This window comes from Phodopus roborovskii, unplaced genomic scaffold, assembly GCF_943737965.1.
Source record: "Phodopus roborovskii unplaced genomic scaffold, PHOROB, whole genome shotgun sequence".
Taxonomy (NCBI): Eukaryota; Metazoa; Chordata; class Mammalia; order Rodentia; family Cricetidae; genus Phodopus; species Phodopus roborovskii.
Genome location: NW_026126639.1, coordinates 5,610,557 through 5,625,286, shown reverse-complemented (window position 1 = coordinate 5,625,286; position 14,730 = coordinate 5,610,557). Strand labels below are relative to the sequence as shown.

Here is a 14,730-nt window from a genome sequence, read left to right as displayed (position 1 = left end):
GTGCTGGGATTATTGGTATGGGACATAACACCTAGCTTTACACTCTACATTTTTTAATTACACTGTTAGTGTGTGCGCGCGTTTGTGTGTTTAGCCCACACTAGTGAGAAGTTTCAGGGAATCGGTGCTTTGGATTTCTCCCTCTGTGGATGGTCGAGGGACTAGAGAGACGACTCAGCAGTTAAGAGCAGTGACTGCTCTTCCAGAGGACCCTATTTCGATCCCCAGCACCCACATGATGGCTTACAGCCATCTGTAATTCCAGTCACAACGTACCTTCTCCTGGTTTCCACAGGCAGCTGGCATGCATGGGATGCATAGACGTACACGCAGGGGAAACACCCATACATATAAAATAAGTAAGCAAATAAATAACTTATAAAAATGAAAAAATGAGCCTCTATTGGGCACACACCCAATACACAGCAGTGGCAGGTGGGTCTCTGTGTTTTGGAGACTAGCCTGGTCTAGGTCGTGAGTTCCAAGTCAGCCAGTGACACAAAGTGAGTCCATGTCCCAAAAGGAAAAAAAAAAAAAAAAAAAAAAAAAAGGATCTTAATCTTAATCTTACCTTGGTTTAAAACTACCTCAAGAGATTTTGAAAATATATCTCAGCCTCCTCTGTGGTGGTTAATTAATCTAGGTGTCTTTTTTTTTCTTTTTTGCGTATCTGTACTTAATTTGTATTTTTTAATTAAAAAACTTGTACGTGTGCACACATGCACATCATCATCCATGGGGGAAGAATCACACATGCACATCATCATCCATGGGGGAAGAATCACACATGCACATCATCATCCATGGGGGAAGAATCACACATGCACATCACCCATGTGGCAGAATCACACATGCACATCATCATCCATGGGAGCAGAATCAGTTCTCTATTTGCACCCTCTGAGTCCCAGGAGTCGAACTCAGGGTTTCAGTCTTAGAAGCAAGGGCCTTTACCACTGACCCTTCTTGCCAGCCCAGTTTCTGTTGTTGGGCTTTTGTTGTTGTTGTTTTGGTTTTGGTGGGTGGCATCCAGAATTTCAGAGGCAGGAGGATTGCAAGTTCAAGGCCTGACTTAGCTACACATCATGCACTTAAATCATACCTCAAGAAGAATCCAGTGCCAACTGAGCCATTTTACTGGCCTCCATGCCTTTTCTTAACAGAGTCCTCGGTAGTATCTATTTACATATATTTACCGTGCCACCCACCATAAGGTAGAAACGCCAGCAAGAATGGGGGCTTCACTCTTCACATGGTTGCACTGACGGCATAAAACAGACCTTTGTCCAATAGACAGTAAGCCATTATCTGAATAAACCTGTCCATTTATACTAACCCCCACCCCCACTTTTTAAAAGGCTGCAAAAGCAGCCGTCTATTCAACGCTGCTGAGTGCTATGTTAGCTTCTCCAGACTGTGACATGATGCTTGACCAAAGCAACTTAAGGAAGAAGGGCTGTTTCTTCAGTCTGGGGGCACGGTGCATGTCCATAGCAACAGGATCTTGAGGCTGGTCCTGAGCAGCCTTCCCAATCAGAAAGCAGAGTCCTGAACGCCGCCGGTGCTTCAGCTCTTGGTCCTTTGTACCCAGTCTAAGGGCGCGGTCCGTGGGATGGAGCAAACACTCCACCACTGAGCTCCATCCTTAGCCCTCTCTTATGCTGTTTCAAGTTAAACTGATAAGTAATCCTGCGTGTTGCTACTCATTTACTGCAGTATTAAACACAGGACTGGTTTCTGGCTCCTCCTCATTCTAACTTCCTTAAGGAGAGGGCTTGGGCTGAAGAGGCCATGTACTCCTTTCTTTCCTGAAGTTAGGAGATGTCACAGGGATCACAAAAATTCTTCCCTTGCTTGCTTTCCCCAGGACTGGTCTGAGTGACCACTCCTCCTAACAGGAAGGGTTTGGGGCCGCTGTTGATTAAACTGGCAAGGTGTATCCACACTTGAACACAAGGCTCAGTGGAAAACAAGAGCAGGCTCTCCGGGGTTTGCCCATACTGAAATAACACTGTGTATGTTCTCTGCACATGCCGTATGCTGGGCACGAGAGGGACCTCAGTGGGTTGGATTAGTGCTAAACACTGACCGAAGACTCTGGATTTCACATGAGGAACAGCAGCATTGCAACACAGGTGTGGCCATCTTTATTTTGTTTTGTTTTTGAGTGTGTATGGGGGCTGGATATGAATTTGTGGGCATTCTCCTGCCTCAGCCTCCAAGAGTGTAGGTATGGGTCACACCCTCCCCACTGCCTTCATCCTTAACCGTCGAATGGAAAAGAACAGGAGGCATCAGGGTTCTGGAAGTCAAATGGCAAACCCTAGAAATGTAACAGAGGGGAAGACATTTATGCAGTGGGCTGGAGGGAGGGGTGGGGCAAAGCGAAGGGGGTCACCGAAGTCCCCTGCAAGTGACGTCAGCCTGCTGAGAAGGGATAGGGCCAACCAGACAGGCACTGTTGGAAGCCCACTGGATGTTTACATGTGATGCCTGAGCCCCACAACAGGGTGGAAAAGGTTGGAGTCCAATAGAAACGTGCAAGCTGAGAAAAACCAGCTCGGCGATTGGGTAAGTAGAAACGGGTGAGCACAGGTTTCAGGTTTGACCTCACCCCCTCCTCAACAACTGTGACCATTTAGAATATTCTGTTTGAAAAAAACATTCCTTACTGCAAACACAGATACTGTAACAAGCAATTCTTTCACAGGTGACCTAGTAAGTCACGGGTAGAGTTAAGACTCAATGGAATCCTAAGTTAAATCCTTTGAGAGTTTGGGGGGGGGTGAGGGGTGACTCAGTGGTTAAGAGCACTGGCTGCTCTTCCAGAGGTCCTGAGTTCAATTCCCAGCAACCACATGGTGGCTCTCAACCACCTGTAATGAGATCTGGTGTCCGAGGATAAATGCAGACAGAACACTGCATAATAAATAAAGACATGTTTTTTAAAAATCCGTTGAAAGTCCTTCATGTGCAGACTTGCTGGGAAGGATCGTGAGGGGAGGTGGGCTCAGAGGATCAGCCATGGGAAGACTGGCGCCCCAAATTTATTTACACCTGTTGCTTTGCCCCCCACCCCCGCCGACAACAGCAGTAATGTTATATGCTAATGACCATGAGGCTAGACAAAGACTGTTGTTTTGCAAATCAAAATTTATGCATATCTTTATCATTTCCTCCCCAAATTTTTATTTTTAAGTAAACAAAGAGTAAATTAAGTTTCCCCAAGACACAGCTAGAGGTTCCCCCCCCTCCATTTCCATAATTGTAACCCTAAAAAGTTTGGACCGAGGTAATCACTTTCAGTCAATGATAAGGGTTCTCCCTATTTTGCTGATTTTTTTTTTCCCCTGTTTTATCTTACAGGCCAGTCACAGCAACATGCCCAGGTTAGAGAAGGCTAATATAAACCTTGCCCATGCCACCCAGCCCATCTCTTTTACTCAGGCAGTTTCCCAGCAGCTCTTTGATGGAGACACAGTCTTCCGTTTCCAGCAAAAACTGTTCCACAGCCTTGCGTCCCGGCAGACGGCTCTCCAACATCCCACTTCTGATACTGTCCAGGGCAACCCCTCTGATGGCTTTAGGTCTTCCAGGCACGCTGAAGACGATAAACAGGCCCAAACAGTCCTCTCCCACCAAGTGACAGAACTCTTCCAGCCTATCAAACCTGCCTCTGGTGCGAGACTCCTCTCCCCTTGCTTCGCAGGGCTTTGGGTCCCTCGGAGGGAGAGGAGAAGCCGTCATCCTCAGGGTCTGCACCGCCACCTGCAGCCGTATTTGCTTGTCAGGTCCCCAGAAGGTCCAAATCCAGTCTGCTCCAAACAGCGAGGCCTGGTGCTTGGTCATCTTGGTGGTGGTGAGCCACTCATCAGCCCCCCTCTCCTGACAGAAAGCGACGAAGTGGACGAGGAAGACCTCACTCAGAGTACTTGCTGCAAGGCGGAGTCTGCTCAGTGGGTACTCAAACCCGAGGTACTCCTTTAGCTTCTGAGCTGCGTGGGCAACAGCTGCGCTGACCACCTCACACATGGCGAGGACCTCCTGGCCGTCCTTGGGAGCCACCTGCTGTGAGGCCTTTTGCCCCATCTCCCTGCTCACCCAGAAGATACTCCTCTCAGTTAACCGGCACGTGAAGGTCACGCACGGGGAATTGCTTCTTTTTCAGAGGGGATTTTCTTCATCCAAGCCAAGTCTGTTAAGACTGCTACTTGCTTCCTAATGCCACAGCTTCCTTGGTGTGGCTAGCCATATAGCCCTGAGGCTGGACAAACTGTGTGAGGGAGGGCTTCCTGTTTGTCAACTGGGTGTGTTATGCTCACACAGATAACTGCTGCCTGCCAAGCGACAGGTGACAATTTCACACAAAACACCTGTTGTCTAGGTGTGATCTTTGGGAAACTCTGCCTGGATGTGGTTCCTTTCCCAAAACAAAACAAACAAAAAAACCAAAAAAGAAAAACCATCAGATGAAAAACCAGTATGTGAGCGTACAGGCTGGAGTCATATGCCCTTTTTCTCCAAGCAATATCTTGTCTTGCAAATCTTGTCTTGACCCTTCGTTCCCCAAGTATGATGATCTCGATTTGTCTGTAACTCATGCTGTGAACCCAACTCACGCTAACATATGCGAGTTTACGTACAAGCCTGTTTTTCTTCCAGAAACCAAGAATGTTGTTATTCTGAACAAAGGGACATTAAATAATGACAATTAAAAGCACAAGGCAATTATCAATTGACTTTATTTTCTTTCATACGGTAATGCCAACAGCGCATAATACTTTTGTAAATATATAATCAGAAGTTTTCAACTTTATCACATATCATCGGTTGTTACATTGTGCTTAATAAAGAATATTTGGCATCGGTAACAGTCTGCTGGTATTTTCAACCAGGTTCAAATGACAAACTGAGCTTTTCAAATGGTGTGATGTTTTACTTGACGTTTAAACTAAAACCCCAATACAGGAAGAAGCCAATATAATCATCAAATCATGAACCAGAGCATCCAAAGGACATCTCTGTTAGCGTCAGGTAATTGCAGTTAGATATAAAGAGCCGTGTTACAAGCTTCTCAGTGAGCAGCTCCATAACCTGCTGAGTATATAACGGGAACACTGTTGACATTTAGAAATGGTCACCATCAAATCTATTACCATAAACTGAGCTGCCCACCTGCACCCAGTGTGTGAGCTCCTATCTGTACATGGTTGATCTCATTATGTGTAACCCTGAATGCAAACCAGATCGTCTCCCACACCACTAAAAACACACATAACACACATGCCTTTCTGTCTTCTTTACAAAGAGCTTTTGGGCCTTGTGTTACAGAACACATGAGCAATGTGCTACCGGACAGGAAAACCGTTAGAAAACAGTCTGCAGCTTCAGAGTATTTGGATCCTGACTGCAGTAGCACGAAGCCCCCTCAGTTGCCGGTAGGAGCGTAAGAGGCAGTGGACATGGCTGGGTGGACTCCTTAGTTCCATGTAATGGTGCATTTAGCAAAGAAGAAAATGAGAAACGCGGCGTGCAAAGGTCCTGTTTTGGTTTGGTTTTTCCAAAGTCATTCTAATGAAATCTTTCCTGAGGGAACTGAGTGCATCCAAACCGGAGGCGAGGATGAAGCCGGAGCCTCTGTGGCATTGTGGGGGTTAAAGAAGTGCACATCGCGTACAATTTAACCTGAATGGCTAACACTGCGAAGTTCGTCAGTGGAGGAAAGAGGACTCTGATCTCCTCAGGAATCAGCTGTTCATAAAAACTGAGGGCGTCTTTGTTTTTAATAGGATCTTTTGAGCCCCCTGTCACAAAATAAAAGTTGTTTTCTATATACTGTATATATACACATATTTAGAAAAATATATAAAAATGAGACAGTCAGAGGCAGGTGGGTGTGCGGCTGGCATCTTAAATAGAATATATCACAGACTTTACATTAAACAGAGGCAGAGCGGGCACGCTTCCGTTCACTGGTGTCTCGCTTCCCCCAGCATCTCCAGAGCTGGCACCTGGGGTGTATCCCCTCCCCTGCATCACAGTGAGCAGAAGTCGGAACAATAAACCATGCACAACCTGTCACCTGGGGTGTATGCTACTGGGAAGTGGCATCTACGCTCCTGGTGCTTGCCTGGCGCTCTGGTCAAACGTTGGAGTCTTCATCTGTGATGCTGGCGCTGGGGGAGCAGGCAGCAAAGTCTTTGAACATGTCGTCTTCCTTTAGCATGTGCTGGAAGACAAGGGACAGTCAGTCACACACTGGGTCCTGAGCTCGTCGCCACACACCTGCCAACACGCAGGCGGCTGTTTGTGGCTCCGGGCACTTTCAGAATAACACGTCCAACTCCCTGAACACACTTACTGTGAGATTGTTGATGCCTTCGGAAAACGCACCTATCTGTCTCACCGTCCCTTCGGAATCTTCCATCTGCCAAGAACGGGCCACACGATGTGACAAACTCATTTGCACAATTTCAAAAGCACAGATAAACGCGTGACAGTAAAGCAGAAACAACACAGAGGCACCAAATGCAGCAGGAACAGCAGGGATCCTGTGCCTCGGCTTCCCCACTGAAACACTGTCAAGGTCTCCCATCAGTACCAACGACAGAGTCCTGGGAAGCAGGCGGCAATCTGCGGGCGTTCAGAGTACTCCCCGACTCTCATTTTCAGGCACGTGAAGACAGTGTGCAAAGCTTCCACAGCATATCCCGAGTGCCGGGCGCGCACAGTGCCAGACTTACCTGTTCTAACCGGTCCAAGTCATCCTCTTCATACAGACGCATGTCCAAGCCAGGTCTAAACCCCTTCTGGGAGCCGCTCCCCGACAGCTGCCCCAGCTCCATTGGACAAATGTATTCCTCTCCATCTCCCTGCTGCTTCTTCCTCAGATTCCCAAAGCTGCCGAAGGTCAGCTTCTTCGGCTTTAAAAGCAAACAAAAAGACATCCGGCAGTTTGCTAAAACTCCCATGACAAAGGACTAATAACACGGGTCACTTCATCACACAAAGGAAGCAAATTGGACGGTCAAATTATCACAAGAAACGCAGAAGCACCCTGGACACAGAAGTGGTCTTGGCATAACTCTCCCCGTGATGCCACAGGCTGGACATGTCAAAACCGTTTGTTTGCATTAGACAGGACTTAACACAATAGGTTGCCTCTCCTGGATGGCTCAAATTTTGCCAGGCTATTCGATCTAAAAATCAATAAAAGGACAGTGCCCCGAACTGGTCTAGGGGCATAGGCCTGCTGGCAGCCACAGCCAATTGGAAGCTGAGACAGGGAAATCACAAGCTTAAGCCCTGCGTGGGCAACTTAGTAAGAGCCTGACTCAAAAGGAAATTTAAAGGGGGTGGGCAGACCGTGGCGTGTAGGTCAATGGCAGAGCCCTCGCCTGATATGATTAAGAGCCTAGGTTCAATCCCGAACTGGACGGAGAAGAGGGAAGGAGAGAGAGGGATGGCAGATAGCAAAGCTGAGATTATTGTTTGCGTATTCTGCTCTTGGATTTACGCTCTTGGAAAGAAACTCCATCTTAGTCCCAACAAAGCCCCCAGGGTAAAGCCAGGAGAGCTTGGCACATGTTTCTGGGAGAACACTTAAGCTGTCTTCACGTTAAGGATATGGGAGCAACAGGTACAGACAAGTCAACGTAGGTATAACTCAAAAGAAGTAATGTCTTACAACCCTCAAACACTGGTTACTCCTCCCCCTCCCCCAGGCCTCCTCTTATGCCTCTTTCTTTACCAACAGGAAAGAAAACCCACTGCAATGGTAAACTGGGCCCAAGTCACAGTCCTCAGCGTTGGCAAGACACTGACGACATCAGCTCTAACCCTCACAATCCGAATGACTTTAGCAGAGACTTTCAAGCATGCGGCCCCTTAACTGCTCTTGAAATTCATAAGCACACGTGCGTTAGTATATGCTAAAAGTATAGGCTTTTTAACTCATGGATAGAACTGCGTAAATCTCGGGAAATGGAATGATGGAGGCCTTGCAAACACCATGCAATGATTAACCGAACCAACCTTCACTTTGGCAGTTGCCGTGAGCAGTACGTAATCTGGTAACTCCATGGCGTCTCGTTTCTGGTGCTGGGCCTCGGCACCAATCAGAAGGTTGAAGTGCGTGGCCAAATGTCTGCGCAGCAAGGTTTTGTTTGGTGGAATGTTCAATAGCTGAGCCATAGTTTCCACATTAAAACGAGGCTCCAGAACCTGTAAGAAAAACTGGGATTGGTAAAAGGCGCCGTGGGCCATACACAGTTGCAGTAGAAGTATGTAGCAGCTTCTATCCTTGTCAGAGTATTCGTGTTGGTGGTCACACCCCCGTTGGGCGTGGCCAGAACTGGAAAGAGGGATGCTTGAGGCAGGGCTTGCTATCTCTCTGTCTCTCCCTCTTTCTCTCTCCCTCCCTCCCTCCCTCCCTCTCTCTCTCTCTCTCTCTCTCTCTCTCTCTCTCTCTCTCTCTCTCTCTCTCTGTGTGTGTGTGTGTGTGTGTGTGTGTGTGTGTCTTGTGTCAGGAGGGCAGAGAAAAGGCTGTGGTGGTTCTTTATTATTATCCGTGTAAGCTGTTTCCCAATAAAACACCCAGTTATCATTTATCTTGGGTCTAGTGAACTCATTATGCCCTGCCTTCAGAAGTATTTCACAGTTTGTAAAAGTCTTTCATTTGGGTGATGCCCAACAGCCCTACGGACGGCTGAAGGCATGGACTTTTTTTTTTTTTAATGTGTAAAAGCATTTCCTACATGTATGTATGTATACCACATGTGTGCAGTGCCCACTGAGGCCAGAAGGAGGTGTCAGATCCCCTGGAGCAGGGGTTATGGATCACTGGCTACCGTGTGGGTGCTGGGGACTGAACCCACGTCCTCTGCAAGAGCAGCCAGTGCTCTGAGCTGCCTGCCCAGCTTGGACTCATCACTGTGCCCGAGTCAGGGGTGAGCTGGCCGTGTAACCCAGGCTTTAAGCGATGCTACATCTCTCTGTTTGGAACCACTCGTGGAACACTGATGTATCTGTCCAGGCATTTAAAACCATGAGTACTGAGAGACGGCGGCTGATGTTAGTCAACACTGAAGAGCAATGGAAGGGAATGGGCTTAAACCTAATTTAAAGAGAGGCACTAAAGACGCCCTGGCACCGAGTTAGGATCACTAAAACAAAACTGATGTAGGATGATTGTCCTGTGCCACAGTGAGCATGAAGTGATGGTCTCTCCTGGGGTTGGACCAAGCTGTGACACAGATTCACTTATGCTTCAAATGTACACAGCCTCTGGCAACTTGATGCAATTCTTCCAGCACACAAGACCTACTCCACCATGGAGAACTTCCCACGTGTGATGTGGAAACACAAGTCACAGGTTTTAAAGCAATGGCAGATTTCAGGACCAAGACCGCTCGCCCTTTGGACTAGAGGAAACCAAGCAAGCAAACTGAAAGAGAGCTTTACCATGAGCCCTCCGTGGACGCCGCTGCCTCTGAGATTGGGGGCATACTCTGCCAAGTCCACGGAGCGCAGCCACTCCATCACACGATGATTGGTCCACTGCTGGACCTCGGATGGGCTGATGCTGTTCTGTAGAGACACACACACACACACACCACACTTCAGGCGCTGATGGCAGGACCTGTGATACTAAACCCCACACATGCAAGTCTAACAGGTCTGGCCTAGAAAGCACACTATCTGGTGTGCCGTGAACTATGCAAAGATAAAGGCAAAACAACAAGTGTTTGCTAACTTGACTGCCTTTTGAAACAACCTGTGCCACCGATCCAAGCTTCCTTACGCAGTAGGAAATGTTTACAGTGACACTTTGCTCTGTGGATTGAGTTGGCAGTAAAAAGTAGAGCCCACAAACAGGGGGAAGGAAGTGGAGAGACAAGCTGTGGCCCCGGTGACACGGAGGGATGAAATAAAAGGGAGGGATGGAGGAGAGCAAAGCCTGAAGCCAGCGAGGCGGGATCTGAGGCTCTAAGGGAGCCTGCTCCCTCTGCAGGTTCCAGGAGAAAGGGGCTCTGCGCGTTCACACACAGACCACCGAGTTCACACGTGCCAACTTCGTGTCCGAAAAGCTACCTCGTCAGACGGCCGCCTCCGCAGGCAGTTTGGCTCAAAGTTATTGATCCTCAGGACCTGGATGGCCCTTTTGATACTGAGGTGGTGCAGGACGCTCACAACCTTCAGGGATAGCAGGTCATCCTGCAGAGGAGAAAGAGGAACTCGCTGTGCTGGCCCTCAACAGGGGGCGGGGGGCTCCCTGGGGAACCCCAGAACTCTGATTGTGATCTCAGGGCTCATGTACTAACAGAACACTTTCCTGTTCTCAACAAATCCTTCTCCAGAACCTCAAATTCATACTGTGTCTCACCCCAAATCTGTTACCTCCTTCTTGCTCTCCCTTATGTCCTGCTAGGACAGAGTCACACCAGGGCACTGAAAAGCACCCACTGGTCACAGCAGAAGAAAATCTGCTGCTTGTTAGGGGGCAGGGGAGACAGTCTCTATGCAGCCAGGCTAGCCTCCACCCCAGGGGCTGATGAGACTGAGTGGGGTGGTGCTGGGCCTTGGGGAACTCCTGTCTCCTCCTTAGGCCCCAGAACTTGATCTGCAAACAACAGGCCAGCAGCCATACTGCCCTCCCTTTCTCTCAGCGACAGCTGAACCAGAAGGCTCACGTGGGATCAAGCTTCCCGGCATGCAGCGTGGGATCAAGCTTCCTGGCCTGCAGCGTGCCCGGTCTGGGTTATTCGCTTCACCTAGCAGCACGGTGACCAGCGCTGGCAAAACTACGTCCCTCAGCGCAAGGGCTTGAGTTAATAAATAGTAAAAGAGAAATGAAGACTTTTAAGTTTCAGCACATCAAGGAAACTCTTTGGGCAGCAATTTCGAACATGGCCCAAACACACCGCCAATTATTTCAGCAGTAAGTGATTTCAGGGCAGTGCAGAGATAAATCTAAACACACCCAGAAAATAAGCAGACGGCTGTCTGTGTAGGGACACAGCATGCCTTACTGATAACACATTTCTTGTGAAGAAAAAAAAGAAAAGTCAGAGAAATTAGCTTACTGTAAAAATGTTTTTAAGAGTAAAAATAAAAAGTTAGCAGTTTATCCTTGGGGCTACTGGGCAAAAAATTATTTCCTAAGTTTTTATAGGGTTAATTTATTAAAATTAGTGTCTTAGGATACATTAGAAAAGGCATTTAACATATTTTGATCCAAAAACTGAGATACTCATTCCAAACATTTCAGTGTAGGCTACTTTCATTTAATTAGAGTCTATCAGATTAAGGAACATCTAAATTATAATGTTTCCAATATAAATAAAATGTTAATTACTCCTCAAAATAAATTTGAAGGATTTTTACAAGGATTGCTTTCATTTAAAACCCTTTTTAAGTCTGGGCACTGTGGCACACACCTTTTGTCCCAGCACTGGGAAGGCAGAGGCAGGCAGAGCTGTGAGTTCCAGGTCAGCCAGAGGTACACAGTGAAATCCCACCCCTCCTCCAAAATGTTTAAAAATAATTTAAGACTTAAACAAGAGCTTCTGGATAGCGTAGATTTCTATGTACATTTTATAGTTTCTCCTCATATTCATATCTTATGAAACTAAGGCACACAGATTTATATAAAGTACAGGCCTGGTTCCGTTTCTGATAACTTTAGGGCTTATTTATTTATTGTTATCATCAGTGCACGTGTGTAGCGTGTATGGAGGGACTGGAGCACACACGTGGAGAACAGAGGACAGCTCTGTAGACTCAGTCCTTGCCTTCCACCTTTACATGGGTCACAGGAATAGGACTCAGGTCGCTGGGCTTGAACAGCAAGCACGTTTTCCTGCTCTGATATCCCACCCAAACTGGCTTTTTACTACCTGGTTTTTGTCAATTTCCCACTCAGATCCTTTCTCTGTTCCCGGAGCCAATCCAGGGAACCACATTCCAACAGGGGCTTTTGACTTGGGGCTCATAGGTCACGCCTTCCTGGGTCACTCAATGTCTCTCAGGCAGGAAGATCTTCCATGTGCTTCCTGTGACTTTTATGTGTGAGGTTGTTCAAATCCCCATGGACATCTGACCCATCACATCCCATGGGCACAGCAGAGGCAGGTCAAATGTCACTGTTTGTCCCAAGTGGAATAGGAAGCTATTAAGGACCTGGAACGGGTCTCGCCTCAAATGACACCCTACCTCTTAGTAACCATAGAAACCTGGTTACGTTACCCAACCTCTCAACTCCTTGTTTCCTCATCTTAAGCATGGAGATGATAATCATGCTAACTTAAATGATTAGAGACTCGAGCATCCAGGAATGCATGCTTAGAAAAAGGCAGTGACTATAAAACACGCCAAAACTCATTAGGGTTCTTCATGCGAGGCCACATGATGTCCCCCAAGCTTGTAAGTAGTTTGGTTCAGTGGTAAACGAATACAAACCCTATGAGTTGAGCTCCAAATTCCTTTCACGGTGAGAAATCGTTATGAAATTAGCAGGTTAATTTCCGCTTATTTAACAAAGGTAACACCTAAGGGTCTGCGTAATTTACAAAGTGCTCTTTAAATAGAAGTATCTCATGCAAAACATAATCATAGTGTGGAATTTAGGACAAGGCTCTGGAATCCATCTTCCCACTGCTGCGAGTAGAGAATGTTCTTTCTACTCACTGGTGGGAAGACTAAAAGGATCCAATAGACGAGAAGCTTGCAAGTCTAGCCTCCCCTCCTCTCCTACCCCCATGGGACTGATCTGAAGTGTGAAGCACTTCGGGGGCCAATTCTGAGAAGGAAGGCAAGGGAGGAGGCCACTCATTGCTTGTGGATGTCAGAGCAAAGGGTAAATCCAGAAACGACCCAGACTCCAGTCCTCTCTGTGAGATATAATTCACACACCACAGAATACAAACACTCACAACACACACTTCAGAATTTACCTTATCCTCGGCTGCATCAACCCTGTAGACAGCTTAGGCTAAATTTAGTTTTGCTTGGCTTAAATTGGGTTGCAGGTTATTCCAAGACTGTGCCCATTGCTGCCTCCTATGACATCAGCTTCTTGGGAAACACTGGAACAGAGAGCCACTTACCACAGTCATGTAATGAAGCATCCGACCGTCCACCCGGCCTTCATCAAACTGGGTCTTATACTGAGGGAGGCCAATATCATCCAGCCATCCTGAAAGAGGAAAGCCAGTGTCATTACCACACTACAAAATGCCCATTTCTGTGGTCAGGGAGTGTGGCACACGGACTCTTTCCACCCATAAAAACTCTTACTGGTGACCCAGTTGAAGTCCAGCTTCCCGTAGTTGGTTTCCTCTTCAGATCCCAGGGCCTGCAGGGCCAGTTGGAGCTTCTTGCGATGAAGAGCATGCTTGATGCCAAGCTCCTGAAACAGTAAACAGAACCTCAGAATTCCACCCATCGGGGATGGATCCACCGGCAAACAGTGCAATGTCTTGTTAAAATACTACTTCAGGTTAATAAACCCATCCTACATCACATTACAGTATGAACCTCGGGCCATACACCATTGCCGAAAGCCCAGGTCTACCTTGATGGGCTGAGGAGAAAGTTAGACATTGCCTAGGTAGTCAATGTATTTGTAAGAAGGCAATGTTGAATGTATAGTGGGGATTTTACCCCTATTTTGTGGACAAATGTTCAATAATTACAACATAAAATATAGAATATTGCTAGATGTTGGTGGTGCACGCCTTTAATGCCGGCACTCGGGAGGCAGAGACAGGAGGATCTCTGTGAGTTCGAGGCCAGCCTGGTCTACAGAGTGAGTTCCAGGACAGACTCCAAAATAATACAGAGACCCTATCTTGAAAAAAAAATATGTATGTATATATATATGTATGTATATGCATATATGTGTATGTATACACACACATAAAATTATTTTGTGAAATAAAATTGAACTGTAAATGTTTATTGAAAAGATAAGCCAATGTAAGTTTACGAAATGACCGAGACACATGAGCTCTATTCAGTATATGAGGTCTATTCATTATATAAGAGCTACATACTTGCATGTTTTTTCAAGAGCAGTAATACAGGTTTAACTCACACTGCTTTGTTTTAGAATAATCAAGGCTTCACACTCTGGCAGGGGTAGATGTCGCTGGGGATTGGAACTTGGGCCTCACACATACCAGAAAAGCACTGTATCATTGAGTTACATCCCCAGCTACACACACACACACACACACACACATTCCCTTCACACACACAGAGCAGAGGCCGCCACCTTCTCCAGGTCCTGCTGAGAGGCCTGCAGGAGTGTCTGGCCAGACATAATCCAGTGCTTGCCAGAGCTCAGATAGGACCCCAAGCCTTGCTCGGCTAGCCAGCTGCACACTTGCTCCTTGGTCCACTTGGCAAATGGCATGTCCAGGTCACTGTGGGAACATAAGCAACAGCCGTGAGCCAGTCCTCAAGTTTAACAGTGCACGCAACAGACACGGACATTCCCTGGGGACACACAGTTAACCAAGCAAACCTCATTTTTCAGTGCAGGATTGGTAAGTTACCTTCTAAGGTCCCTAGTTTTCAACTCAAAAGAAACTACAGAAGGGTCAGTGAGAGCTACCGAGAACTCAAACTACACAGAAGCACAAAGATGCACTGTAAAAGTCAGAGTCAAACAACGCCACCCAATGCCCACTCCCGGGTGAGGAAATCCAAGTCTAATATGAGTTCACT

The 14,730-nt window shown here is 47.1% G+C and overlaps 2 protein-coding genes across 4 annotated transcripts in view; both read right to left on the bottom strand.

The window, feature by feature from the left end:
• Positions 1-3,301: 3,301 nt before the first annotated feature.
• On the bottom strand, positions 3,302-4,089 carry Rep15 (RAB15 effector protein). The gene has a single exon (XM_051173391.1). It carries the CDS (start codon positions 4,087-4,089, stop codon positions 3,391-3,393), a length of 699 nt encoding a protein of 232 aa, XP_051029348.1. The 3' UTR covers positions 3,302-3,390.
• Positions 4,090-4,728: 639 nt separating this feature from the next.
• Positions 4,729-14,730, bottom strand: part of Ppfibp1 (PPFIA binding protein 1) — a 57,083-nt gene continuing 47,081 nt past the window's right edge. For all 3 annotated transcript variants that reach the window (XM_051173385.1, XM_051173386.1, XM_051173387.1), the window contains 9 exons: positions 14,276-14,426; positions 13,297-13,408; positions 13,107-13,195; positions 10,093-10,215; positions 9,463-9,588; positions 8,035-8,223; positions 6,744-6,923; positions 6,362-6,427; positions 4,729-6,229 (listed from right to left, as the gene is read on the bottom strand). In XM_051173385.1, the coding sequence (XP_051029342.1) occupies positions 6,143-6,229; positions 6,362-6,427; positions 6,744-6,923; positions 8,035-8,223; positions 9,463-9,588; positions 10,093-10,215; positions 13,107-13,195; positions 13,297-13,408; positions 14,276-14,426 (1,123 nt within the window). In that variant the 3' untranslated portion in view covers positions 4,729-6,142. The remainder of the gene's footprint in view (positions 6,230-6,361; positions 6,428-6,743; positions 6,924-8,034; positions 8,224-9,462; positions 9,589-10,092; positions 10,216-13,106; positions 13,196-13,296; positions 13,409-14,275; positions 14,427-14,730) is intronic.